The 13,481-nt window shown below is 33.3% G+C and overlaps 2 protein-coding genes and 1 non-coding gene across 3 annotated transcripts; all 3 read right to left on the bottom strand.

Moving 5' to 3' along the window:
- Window positions 1–15: 15 nt before the first annotated feature.
- LOC126772038 (GATA zinc finger domain-containing protein 14-like) lies at window positions 16–3,209 on the bottom strand. Its single transcript, XM_050492217.1, has 3 exons — window positions 1,708–3,209; window positions 72–1,212; window positions 16–24 (listed from the first exon to the last, which is right to left on the bottom strand). The coding sequence occupies exons 1-3, from the start codon at window positions 3,207–3,209 to the stop codon at window positions 16–18; spliced, it is 2,652 nt and encodes an 883-aa protein (XP_050348174.1).
- Window positions 3,210–9,481: 6,272 nt separating this feature from the next.
- Window positions 9,482–11,915, bottom strand: LOC126771877 (60S ribosomal protein L13a). The gene is made up of 6 exons (XM_050492039.1): window positions 11,817–11,915; window positions 11,327–11,457; window positions 11,013–11,122; window positions 10,284–10,429; window positions 9,919–10,041; window positions 9,482–9,607 (listed from the first exon to the last, which is right to left on the bottom strand). Exons 1-6 carry the CDS (start codon window positions 11,835–11,837, stop codon window positions 9,524–9,526), a joined length of 615 nt encoding a protein of 204 aa, XP_050347996.1. The 5' UTR covers window positions 11,838–11,915; the 3' UTR covers window positions 9,482–9,523.
- On the bottom strand, window positions 10,499–10,575 carry LOC126772102 (small nucleolar RNA SNORD34). The gene has a single exon (XR_007669623.1). It is a non-coding gene; the product is annotated as a small nucleolar RNA SNORD34 (small nucleolar RNA).
- Window positions 11,916–13,481: the final 1,566 nt, after the last annotated feature.

Raw genomic sequence — 13,481 nt, 5'->3', positions numbered from 1 at the left:
TTTTCATTTGTGTCCCTAGTAGATCTGGCATTGTAATGTACATTCCTTCTGTCAAATCTAGATACAATTACTTCACGTTCCTTCGCTTCCAATCTGGTATTCATGTTTACACGATTTATTTTAGGTCCAACGCTATTTCTTACTTCTCTGTTTTCCGACGTATCTTTTACATTTGTGTCCCTAGTAGATCTGGCATTGAAATTTACATTCCTTCTGTCGAATCTAGAAACAAGTACTTCACGTTCATTCGCTTCCAATTTGGTATTCATGTTTATACGATTCATTTTAGGTCCAACGTTATTTCTTACTTCCCTGTTTTCTGACGTATCTTTTTCATTTGTGTCCCTAGTAGATCTGGCATTGTAATGTACATTCCTTCTGTCAAATCTAGACACAGATGTTTCGCGTTCCCTCATGTCCAATCTGGTATTCATGTTTACACGATTCATTTTAGGTCCCACGCTATTTCTTACTTCCCTGTTTTCTGACGTATCTTTTACATTTGTGTCCCTAGTAGATCTGGCATTGAAATTTACATTCCTTCTGTCAAATCTAGACACAGATGTTTCGCGTTCCCTCATGTCCAATCTGGTATTCATGTTTACACGATTCATTTTAGGTCCAACGTTATTTCTTACTTCCCTGTTTTCTGACGTATCTTTTTCATTTGTGTCCCTAGTAGATCTGGCATTGTAATGTACATTCCTTCTGTCAAATCTAGACACAGATGTTTCGCGTTCCCTCATGTCCAATCTAGTATTCATGTTTACACGATTCATTTTAGGTCCAACGCTATTTCTTACTTCTCTGTTTTCCGACGTATCTTTTACATTTGTGTCCTTAGTAGATCTGGCATTGAAATTTACATTCCTTCTGTCAAATCTAGACACAGATGTTTCGCGTTCCCTCATGTCCAATCTGGTATTCATGTTTACACGATTCATTTTAGGTCCAACGTTATTTCTTACTTCCCTGTTTTCTGACGTATCTTTTTCATTTGTCTCCCTAGTAGATCTGGCATTGTAATGTACATTCCTTCTGTCAAATCTAGACACAGATGTTTCGCGTTCCCTCATGTCCAATCTAGTATTCATGTTTACACGATTCATTTTAGGTCCAACGCTATTTCTTACTTCTCTGTTTTCCGACGTATCTTTTACATTTGTGTCCCTAGTAGATCTGGCATTGAAATTTACATTCCTTCTGTCAAATCTAGACACAGATGTTTCGCGTTCCCTCATGTCCAATCTGGTATTCATGTTTACACGATTCATTTTAGGTCCAACGTTATTTCTTACTTCCCTGTTTTCTGACGTATCTTTTTCATTTGTGTCCCTAGTAGATCTGGCATTGTAATGTACATTCCTTCTGTCAAATCTAGACACAGATGTTTCGCGTTCCCTCATGTCCAATCTAGTATTTATGTTTACACGATTCATTTTAGGTCCAACGCTATTTCTTACTTCCCTGTTTTCCGACGTATCTTTTACATTTGTGTCCCTAGTAGATCTGGCATTGAAATTTACATTCCTTCTGTCGAATTTAGACACAAGTACTTCACGTTCATTCGCTTCCAATCTGGTATTCATGTTTATACGATTCATTTTAGGTCCAACGTTATTTCTTACTTCCCTGTTTTCTGACGTATCTTTTTCATTTGTGTCCCTAGTAGATCTGGCATTGTAATGTACATTCCTTCTGTCAAACCTAGACACAGATGTTTCGCGTTCCCTCATGTCCAATCTAGTATTCATGTTTACACGATCTTTTTCATTTGTGTCCCTAGTAGATCTGGCATTGTAATGTACATTCCTTCTGTCAAATCTAGATACAATTACTTCACGTTCCTTCGCTTCCAATCTGGTATTCATGTTTACACGATTTATTTTAGGTCCAACGCTATTTCTTACTTCTCTGTTTTCCGACGTATCTTTTACATTTGTGTCCCTAGTAGATCTGGCATTGAAATTTACATTCCTTCTGTCAAATCTAGACATAAGTACTTCGCGTGAATTCGCTTCCGATCTGGTATTCATATTTACACGATTTATTTTAGGTCCAACGTTTTTTCTTACTTGCCTGTTTTCCAACGTTTTATTTACATTTGTGTCCCTAGTAGATCTGGAATTGTAATTTACATTCCTTTTGTCAATTACAGGTCTAGCATTATTTTGATCCTCTCGTAATAAATACGATTCTTCAGAGGAACTACGCTTACTTCTTAATCTATTTTTTCTTTCGCCATTTATATCAACTTGAACAAAAGGTTGATGCCGATCGCTTTTTGTGCGTGAATTTTCAATATCTCGAACCAATGAACGTATGTTGGTTTGGCTAAAGTGCAGTCTATCGAGGCTTCTTACATTATTTCTTTGACTGTTTCTCGACTCCCTTTGAAAACGATCTTCGTATAAGTCTCGCTGTATTCCAAGTCTACTGTTGCGATCTTTTGATAATTTATCATTATCATTGGGTCGATCAGATCTTATTATTCTTAAATTGCGTTGATCAGGTTCTTCGTAAATATCGCCATTTCTCATATCGTTTCTGTTACTATTACGTCGTGTACTAAGTGCGTCATATTCGGAGAATTTGCGCTGAGTTTCATCTTTATTATTATTATGAGCATTTAGCATATGACGGTCGTTATTATTATATCGGCTTACATCTCTGTTTTCAAAATGAGTTCTAGTGGCATATTGTTTTCTATAATTATCGCGAGATGAAGAGGTCGTTCGGATACTTCTTTGGTATTCTGTATCACGATCTCTAACAAGCCTGTTATGACGAAGGTTACTCCGTAAATCATTGCTGCGTTCGTAAGAACTTACAACGAAGTATTCTCTTTTATTTCGTATATGATCTGAAGGGCTGGTTGAAATTCTGTTACGCTGTCCTCCGACAGCTTGACGAATTTCATTGTCTCGGGAATGTTGTTTTATATCCCTAATTTGCCGTCGTCTTGATAGCCAAACTATCTCGGTGTCTCGCACATTAAAAGTTGGATATTTTTTAGGTGGATTCAGTGGTATTTCAGGTAAAAATCGGTGTTCTCGATTAGTTTCATATGCAGAGAAGCTGGTATCTGAAGGCAGGTAACGTGGCGAATAAGCATAGCATCCGTACCTTCCATCAAAAAAATCGCTCTCTGATGTTGTTATATGTAACAGGCCAAAAATTGATAATAACAGTAATCGCCACTTATTCATAGTATCAAATTGTTGTACTTGTTGTAATTACTTTCTTGACTGTAACCGTAGAAAGATGCTTCTGTACTGATGCTTTGGAAAACACAGCATCCCTTTTTATACTGTATCGAGGGCTATGACGATTAAACTGCTATTAAACGCTAGAACGAATCCAATTTTCGAATAACCTTCAGGAACACTTAGACGCGAAGAGAAATAGTCTTGGTACTAGCAAGTATCATATCAAAGAAAAATAAAATATAAGAATATTACTGTAACAACAACATACAATCTCGCAGACAAAAAATACTCCAAAATATGCGTGAATGCACACATAGGTCTCATCACTATATTATTGTTTTTAATTTTTATTTTTATTTTAACTATTAATAATAATAATAATATCCTGGGACATTTTGCACACAGATCTCTGATCATCATCCCATCCTCATCATCTGATCCCAAATTAAGCTTGTACAAAGCTTGTGCTATGGAAACCAGACAACTGATATACTACATATACTACTTTTCTTTTGTAAATACATACTTATATAGATAATTACACCCAGACTCAAGACAAACAGACATGTTCATGCACATAAATGTCTGTCCTGGGTGGGAATCGAACCCACAACCTTCGGCGTGAATGACAAGTATCTACCAATCACGCCAACCGGCTTGTCAAGTTTGTATAATTTGTATAACTTTGTTATATTTACGAGTTATGTGATATTTTTAATACAAACAGTTGGATTACCTATTTAATAAATAAATAAATACTGTGTTGTTGCCCGAACAGCTTAAAAATTAAAGATGGCTGACCAAAATAAAAATAGGACAAAAGCATTCCTTAGTTTAAAATATAGTACAGTATTTTATTTTAGTAGTTATTGGTTAAATAATTTTGTAAATTTTTAGACGATTACATTTTAATCCTATAATTACACGATTTGTATAATCTTCCCGCTATTCTTGATTTTTTTCTAACTTTTCTTAACAATACTATTACATATTTAATACAAGCGTATTTACTTACTATTTTTTTTTATATTAAAAAGATTAATGTGATGCTGTATCTGGTTCAAAAAGCAAAAAGTCTATACTTTTGCCTTCACTCTACAGCACCTATAACCCTACATGGGTTACACATGTACATGTAGTGTATGTACATATATGTATGTATATGTGTACATGTGGTGTAGAGTAAAGCCAATTATTATTGGAATCACGATATTTTTTGATGATTTATTCAACATATTAATCATATCTATAAAATAAAACTATTAAATAGGTATATTAATACAATGACGATAGAAATTGCAATTAACCTGGAATCCGATTATTAGGACTACTCAAGAGCCTACTCCTTAAAGGCCTGCAAGTTCAGGGTGGTGGCAGTCACCCATCAGGTGAGCCTCCTGCCCGTTTGCTCCTTTCTTACTTTAATTTCAGTTAAAATATTTGCATGTCATAAATATACTGACTAAACATGCATAATATGTATAAAGCAAATAAATTGAATTGATTTCAATAAAAAAGGACATCCAGTTGATCTGGACCGAATTCATAAATATAATTCAAAATTATTGAGATGTATTGCCAACATAGTTCACTTTGTTGAGCTTATTTCAATATTTTAAACGATAAGATGTTTCTATAAAAAAACAATCACTAAACGGTTTATTACTATTAATTTGTAGGACTTTACTGAATGTTTTTTTTAATTGTTTACGTAGAATAATTACTGAGAACAACTTCAGAAAATAATTAGATAAAATTATAATACAATCTAATAATATGTTTTCAAATATACAAGGATTAAACTTACTTGGTTTGGCTATAACTACCCTATACGCTTTATCTCTGGTCGCAGCTGCACAAGAGAATTTGTCCCCGCGCGAAATAATTATCTGATCAAACCCATTGGAGCAATATATGGAAGTCGTAAATTGAAATTATATGACGTCAAAGCGAAAGTTATTTTTATACCATAACGAATTTTAACTCGTTTGAATTCATATTTTAATATTTCCAAAATTCTAAATACTCATTTGGACTATATTTCCTTGCAAATAAGCCATGTATTGTTTCGTTTTCAATGTATATTTTTTCTTTCAATATATAATTGGAATATGCAGAAATATGTAGTTACAAAAAGCTTGAATATGTGACGAAGATGTAGAAAGCGTCAACTAGATTTTAAACTAACTAAAAAATAAGAATCCGCATTAAATTTGTATCAAAAATTTAACGTAGATAAATAACAATAAATCTTGCTATAAATAATAAAATAGTGTTTTTTAACTCATCCGCATTTCAATTAAACCCTGAAAATAGTTTATAGTGATAATTATTACCTGCGTATGTCTAAAGTATCGGTAAATATAAAATGTACATAAACATTAAAATATTGTGACTTTCAATAAACTCATAAGATTTTGATTAAAAAAGGTTTTTAGGGTTTATTCTGTACCTTGAAATACTCCTTACAATAATCCAATTATATTAGCATTTGTAATTTTGACCCGATTTATAGATTATTCCAGAATAGACAATTACATTAGCGCCTAGGGGGCCTTAGCGCCATTCCCTAGCAGCCAGCGTAGGCGGAGACCTCTCGCTGCTGATCGTGATAAACGCCATCATCGGTAGCACAGAAAATAGCTGGTTTGATATACATGAATATTCATTTAAAAAAGGCAGGTGATATAAACACATTTTAGTCATATTTACTTAATTTTTCAGGTTAAAAAATAAGGCAACATGAAATAATTTTTTTTTTTTTGTTATCATGGGAATAATTTTATTGTAATACACACTTACACAGAAGAATAGACCATCCTATTTCAAAATAAAAAAGTATTTTAATAGGCACCACTATAGATCAATGTATATTCAAATAGGTTCTTCTAAGAGAACTTTTTCCATTGTCATATTACAAGATCACCTACGGCTCAGAATGTAGAATTTGCAGAGATGAATAATACGTATAAATGATAAAATCATACATAGCCTGTGAAATCAATAAATATTTCTTATCGATAGATGTGTCAGAACTAATTAATCTATTCCATTTTGCATAGTGTAAGTGGCCTTTTAATAAATAGAAAACGTCTTTTTGACGAACTTAAAATCAATATGTTATTAATTTTTATAAAGATTGATATTGTGTGAATCTATCAATCTATATTTTCTATGTCGCGATTGGAGTAACTGTGCTAACTAACGAGCCGTTTGACGTGTTTGGTAGGTACCTGCCTTTCACGCCGAAGGTGGTGGGTTCGATTCCCACCCAGGACAGACATTTGTGTGCATGAACATGTCTCTTTGTCCTGAGTCTGGGTGTAATTATGTATACAAGTATGTATTTACAAAAGAAAATTAGTATATGTAATATATCAGTTGTCTGGTTTCCATGGCACAAGCTCTGCTTAATTTGGGATCAGATGGCCGTGTGTGAATAAAGTCCCAGGATATTAGGATATTATTAAAAATATTAATTTGAAGTCAATTGGGCTTGTAGTTTCGGAGATCTCGTGACGAGTTAATTAATTATATAAAGTATACAATATTATTTGTCAAAGATAGTTTTTATGCTTATTTTTTATTTTCGTTTGTCCTGTAAAATTGATGTCTATATTTAGTATTTTCAACTACCTTTCAACCTACCATCATAAGTCATATCATCAATGATTTTTTCTACAAATGGTGACGTAAGTACATCAATCAATCAATCAACAGCCAATCGTTGTCCACTGCTGAACATAGGCCTCTCCCAAGGTGCGCCAAAGCTCCCTGTCCTCCGCCTTCCGCATCCAGTTGGTGCCCGCCACCTTCTTAAGGTCGTCGGTCCACCTGGCTGGAGGGCGCCCTACGCTGCGCTTGCCGATTCGTGTTCTCCACTCTAGGACTCGTCTGCTCCAACGGCCATCGGTCCTACGACATACGTGACCAGCCCACTGCCACTTCAGCCTGCTAATTTTGCAAGCTATGTCGGTGACTCCGGTTCTTTTCCGGATAATCTCATTTCTGATCTTATCCTTCAAAGATACTCCGAGTATAGCTCGCTCCATAGCATGCTGAGCGACTTTGAATTTGTGGACTAGTCCCGCAGTTAGTGTCCACGTTTCGGCACCGTATGTCATGGCAGGTAAGACGCATTGGTTGAAGACTTTCGTCTTCAAATTTTGCGGTATAGACGACTGGAGGACTTGACGAAGGTTGCCAAATGCTGCCCATCCCAAGCGAATTCTTCAATCGGCTTCCTTCTCGAAGTTGTTCCTACCGACTTGTATTATCTGTCCTAGGTAGGTATATTCACTAACAACTTCGAGAGGTTTCCCCTCGACGTATATCGGTCCCGGCACGACATGCCTATTGAACATGACCTTGGTCTTGTCCAAGTTTATACCGAAACTGACACACCGGGAAGACTCGCCTAGGCTACGCAGTATTTCGGTGAGTTGTTCCAGCGACTCTGCTATGATGACGATATCGTCGGCAAATCGAAGGTGTCAGATGTACTCGCCGTTTACATTGACTCCATACTCAGTCCAATCCAGCGTCTTGAAAACGTCTTCCAACGCGTTGGTGAACAGTTTCGGGGATATTACATCCCCCTGTCTCACCCCTCTGCGCAGTTGGATCGCCTTCGTCTTACAGTCCTGGATGTGGACAGTCATTGTAGCGGCGTTGTACAGACATCTCAGTACCTCGATATATCTCCAGTCGATATGACATCTCTGCAATGAGTCGAGCACTGCCCAGGTTTCGATGGAGTCGAAGGCTTACATAAGTACATAAGCAATCATAATCTTATAACACCTGTTATTCGACTACACAGTCGGGTTTTATGGATTTTTTTTCTGTGAAATCTATTGAGACAAATTCTACGCTTTTACAATTGGAATCATCTCAAAATGTTCAATTGTAAAACTAAAATAAACTTTATTTGTAAATATTTGTGTACTAAAGATGCTAAAACTACAAAAATAATTGTGATAAACAATAATTGTTGACTTAAAAATGAAATCCCGCTGAGTTTCTTTGAAAGATACCGTTAATGTAGGAAGCAAGATCGAATTTGAAATGTACCCATGTATATCACGAAAATGAAAAAGACATAAAATTATATTATTGTGGTATGAACGTACTGACAAGTCCATTTATGGGAAGATGACTGTTATTAATGTATATATGCCGCTTTAGACTTAATAAACGCAAAATCGAATTAATGTAAGCCTTCCTTTGCAGTCAGGTAATAAGAATATAGACATAGCTTTTTGCACCACATACTGATATTATAAATAATGACACGTGCGATTATTATTTTTATATATTATATACAAGTAGAAGTAAAAAAAAAATTGTAGAAATACATACCAAGTTAGAGCCAAAACGATAACAGAAAGGTAGTTGAAAATACTAAATATGGACATAAATTTTACAGGAAAAACGAAAATAAAAAATATATAGTATAGCAATTCTTCCGGCTGGTTGGCCCACTTGCTGTTACTTTATTTTCAACTCTTTTAAATTTCAAAGGTTTTTTTAACGCCTAAATAATTTGAATTAAACAGCCGCTTGTGGCCACGGACACTTGTAACACGGACAAGTGTATAAGTGAAACGTCGTGAAGTGATAAAAAAAATGTTTAATATACAAGATAAATCCGTTCATAGTTGTTTAATTTAATTTGTAAGAATCTCTAAGAAATCATTACCTAAATATTTTTTGTTTGCGGCCCGCGACACCTTGACTAACGTGTTTGTGGCACCTATAAAGAAAAGGTAGAGTATCGTTGGCCTGTTCCAACCACAAGAAATTTAGGACATCGAGTTGAAGCGAAATCATTGGTCTATTTATTGAATAACCATAATATAAAAAAAGTAAAACCACAGTAAAAAAATGGCATTTAGAATGACGGCGAAGTTGTTATCGGAACTTTGGAAGTAGAATTTAAGTGGATATAATAGTCGTCATTGGCTTACACAAGATTGAGAAGTGAGCTCTCATTTGGTAGATTTTTGTCCCGATTATTAATCGAGACACAATACAGGAATTGCGACTTAAACCGACCGCATTCTTGAAAAATTTGTATCACTACTACAAACCAGTTTTTCGAAAATTCTATGTCTCTTTGTTGATGTAAGCCAGGTTTAGAATAATTATATATATTATTATTATGTACAAAAACATAGTTATGAGAGACATGACATGTAACGGTAATGATTAACGAATATAAATAATCTTCATTAATTCGATGTAAATAATTATTTCAAATAAAACAACTGTTGGGCAACCAAAGGTTTATTTTTTATATAATTTCCTTAGTCCTAATTGTATCCATAGGATTGCATGACAGCAGTGAAGGGAGCTGTTACCTTCGCCACTTTTTCACCAGCTTCCTTGGTGATTTTCTGCAAAAAGAAAAAAATGTTTGTATTTTGCCCTTTCATAAAATTAAAAATAGTGATGTGTTTAACAAACAATCAGTTAAGTTTTCTTTTCATAAACATCAAATAATGTAGGTAAGTTGGTATAATCATCATACAATTAAAAAAGGACTCCCTAATCTTTTAACAATATCTTTAATATAAATATATATATAAAAATAACTACACATTATAACAGACATTGAAGAAAGACAAAAAATGTCATTTGTTGATGTAAAAATTTTAATGTTAAATTTAAATTAACATTTTATTTACCAAAAAAAATGGTAGCATACCTTAAGTTTCTTCTCATATGCAAGTTTGTGGATGGTTTTGAACTTTCTCTTGTCCTCCAATTTGCGGACAACATCACGGTATTTCCATCCAACTTCATGAGAAAGACGGCCCACATGACAGTACTGGAAGATATTCACATTTCAGTAAAATATATCATACATAAAACTAAGAAAATAAATCAATTCAAATTGATCAGAATTTTATAAAATTTCAACATTAGTAGATATCTTTCAGTCGCAAATTACCCAATAAATAACATCATATTATAAATTTTGTAATATTCAAATTATAATTATTATATTTTAGTAAATATAAACCCTAAGTTTATCTCTTAATTTAAATTGTATTAATATTTCTCCAATACCTTGCGTCCTGGCTTCAAACAGAAAACTCTGAGAGCTGCAGGTACAACTACACGACGACGGCTGTCATATGGAGGAGGGCATCCATCATAAGCACGGAGCCTTCTGAGTGCATCCTTTCCGCGCTCGGTTTTGTGTGGGATCATGCCTGACATAAACATATGGAAACAAATTAAAGCACAGAACTTCTACTTTGTAATTTTAATTCTGTATTTCAATAAACTTCATACATTTTGTATTATCACAGAAACATCAAATAATGTAGGTAATAGAAGAAAATAATCATAAGTTTTTTTAAACAAAGGAACATAAAATGAATCCCTAGTTATTTTGTTAGTATTTATTAAAGACTAGCTAGCTAAATTGACATTACCTTATATGTAATTACTAAAAATGTTAATGTTTCTGTTTTGTTATTTATTTAAATACCAAAACTAAGAAACATTTTTTTAAATTATGTATATAATAATGTAAGCTTATATCACATAATTACATATAAGGTAATATCAATTTTAAATTAGATCAGGATTAAATTTTTACTTGGCAGGCATTGTTTGAGCTATATAAAGGAATACTTCTTAAATATATATTATAAGTAAATCAATCATCACTTTAATTTGACTACTTAAACCAATTGTGATCTAGTTTTTGTAACTCTTTAAAGTTTTTAATAGTTATTATTTTTAACATGTTCATAAATGCAGCTGATAACATGCTTGAAAAAAAATTACCTCTAACGGTCTTCCACAAAACTTTAGAGGGAGCTCTGAAGTGGAATGGTCCACGGGCTGGGTTCACATTACAACGTTTACGCAAAAATGACATGAACTTCAGCTTGTTCCTGAAATATTTGAGTAAATATAATGATGTTCATCGTATGTCTCATCAATTACTGTCATTATCATTTAACATAAATCAGAAAACAGAATAGTAACAACATAAATACTTTCAGTCGCAAATTACCCAATAAAACATCATATTAATTAAATATGTAATATGTCTATAATTGTGAATGTGATGTCAGTAATTACGAAGTCATACATACCTGAAGAAGTTTCCTGAGATGTTAAGTTGTTCACATCTCACAACAATGACTTTGTTTCCTTCTAAAAGGACCTTTGCAATCACTGCGGCCAGTCGGCCAAGCAGGTGGCCACGACCATCGATAATTATGGCCTAAAATCAAACAAATTGAAGAAATTAACATTTGATAACACTGCCGCTACTCAAGTCTAACCTCAATGTGAAAATTATACGTGGTATAATTTTCTAGGTTCTAATAATAATTATAGTTTATACTTCTACATGAATTAGATCTAAAATAGGCACATTTTCATAGATATACCACGTTTTTCAAATATAATTTCACTTGTTAGACACGCCAGCACGTGTACTTCTCGAAGCATGTTATATTCTACACATTTATTATAAAAATAACACTACTTATATTTAAAAAGAACAAAGCTTCACTATTAAAACAAAAAAATACGATATATTTTGTTAATTGTCAGCAAAATTGGCAAATTTTATCTCACCTTATTACTAAAGCCCGTCATTTTCTCGACAACAAAACGGAAAAGGCTAACTTTTTAAACTAACATGGCTACCGGATACCCATGTGGGCAGAATAAGGCCGCGTTCAAAATTAAAAATATATTTTATTCTGTAATGCAATAATATTATAATAAATAAGATATTATAATCTTTAATATTTATTTTACCGTGATTTCATTTTATTAACTGTTGATTATGATATATGTACAAGCCACGGGTAGTCATAAAACCTTAAGAAATCTCAAAAATTAAACTTAAGCTTAAGGTAACCCAGAGCAGTTAGCAAAAAAAAGATTCAGCATTTAAAATATAAAAAGACAAAACCTCTATTAGATTGTTTTATTCTACATAATAAAAAGTCATGAACTACGTATTTTTAAAAATGATGTTAAAAACTACATACACACATACACTACATAAAAATCAGAGATAACTTGAAGAATCTTTCCTAGCTTACGCAACAAAACCCAAAAGAAAATAAATATACAAAACTCACCAAATAGAACTAAAAACTTAAAAAAAATACAAGGAAACTAATTGTTTACAATAAATTCGAAGTAAATGCAAATCAAAACATCATTAGGGCGTTTATTTTTTTTTATTTTTTTATAGAATAGGAAGGCGGACGAGCATATGGGCCACCTGATGGTAAGTGGTCACCAACGCTCTTAGACATTGGCATTGTAAGAAATGTCAACCATCGCTTACATATCCAATACGCCACCAACCTTGGGAACTAAGATTTTATGTCCCTTGTGCCTGTAATTACACTGGCTCACTCACCCTTCAAACCGGAACACAACAATATCAAGTATTGTGCTGTTTTGCGGTAGAATATCTGATGAGTGGGTGGTACCTATCCAGACGAGCTTGCACAAAGCCCTACCACCAGTAATATGTTAATCGTTTCATTGAGATATCAGTAACTATAATCAAAATTTACTTTATTCAATAAGAACTTAGAAACAAAAAAATATATTTTTCACCGATTCAATTTAATACATATATAGGTTTTTTAATTACCACCTTACGCCTGCAACTTGACCCGTGTGGGATTTATAAATCGTGCTCCTTCGAAAACCAAATAATATGTTGATGTTTATCTTATAATTCATTACAAGGAATCTACAGGAACTACACACCATTTAGTCTACGAACCAATGCTATTGAAGAGAAAACAAATATTTTATACACAAATTACACATTTGAAATAATATTAATAGATTTTATAAAAGTAATTATGTATGAGAGAAATTGTCGTTAAGGTTGGATTAGACATGCGTTTACCCTGTGTACCAAACGAGTCACGCGTAATGTAGTCGTTAAAGTAAACATTAATTTTGATCTTGAATATCAAAATGTTAATATTAATTATTAGTACTGATTATTAGATACAACTGTATTGAGACAGCCCATTTCTCATCTATACTTACTATAATGCAAAAGTAAGAGCTACTTTAAACATGTTTTGAAACTGCTTGACTCACGAACTTCTGTACTAAATAGATGACGTACAGTGTACGTAAATCGTGTTTCTGTTTCAATACCTAATTTTATTTCACGTCCATTGACAGAACACTTTTTTTATTTTCTATAGTATAATACCATAATTCACCTCTATTGGTGTTAATAGTTCTGTCCATATT

This window comes from Nymphalis io, chromosome 11 (assembly GCF_905147045.1).
Source record: "Nymphalis io chromosome 11, ilAglIoxx1.1, whole genome shotgun sequence".
In the NCBI taxonomy this organism is placed as follows: Eukaryota; Metazoa; Arthropoda; class Insecta; order Lepidoptera; family Nymphalidae; genus Nymphalis; species Nymphalis io.
Note: the sequence above shows the minus strand (reverse complement) of the source record. Positions and strands in the feature narration are given on the sequence as shown.

Coding starts and splice junctions, on each gene's coding strand:
- LOC126772038 (XM_050492217.1), bottom strand. CDS start 3,209: ATGAATAAGTGGCGATTACTGTTATTATCAATTTTTGGCCTGTTACAT. Junction 1,213..1,707: donor CGCGAAACATCTGTGTCTAG/GTTTGACAGAAG, acceptor ATCTGTGTCTAG/ATTTGACAGAAGGAATGTAA.
- LOC126771877 (XM_050492039.1), bottom strand. CDS start 11,837: ATGACGGGCTTTAGTAATAAG. Junction 11,458..11,816: donor TGACGGGCTTTAGTAATAAG/GTGAGATAAAAT, acceptor GTTTGATTTTAG/GCCATAATTATCGATGGTCG. Junction 11,123..11,326: donor ATCTCAGGAAACTTCTTCAG/GTATGTATGACT, acceptor CAAATATTTCAG/GAACAAGCTGAAGTTCATGT.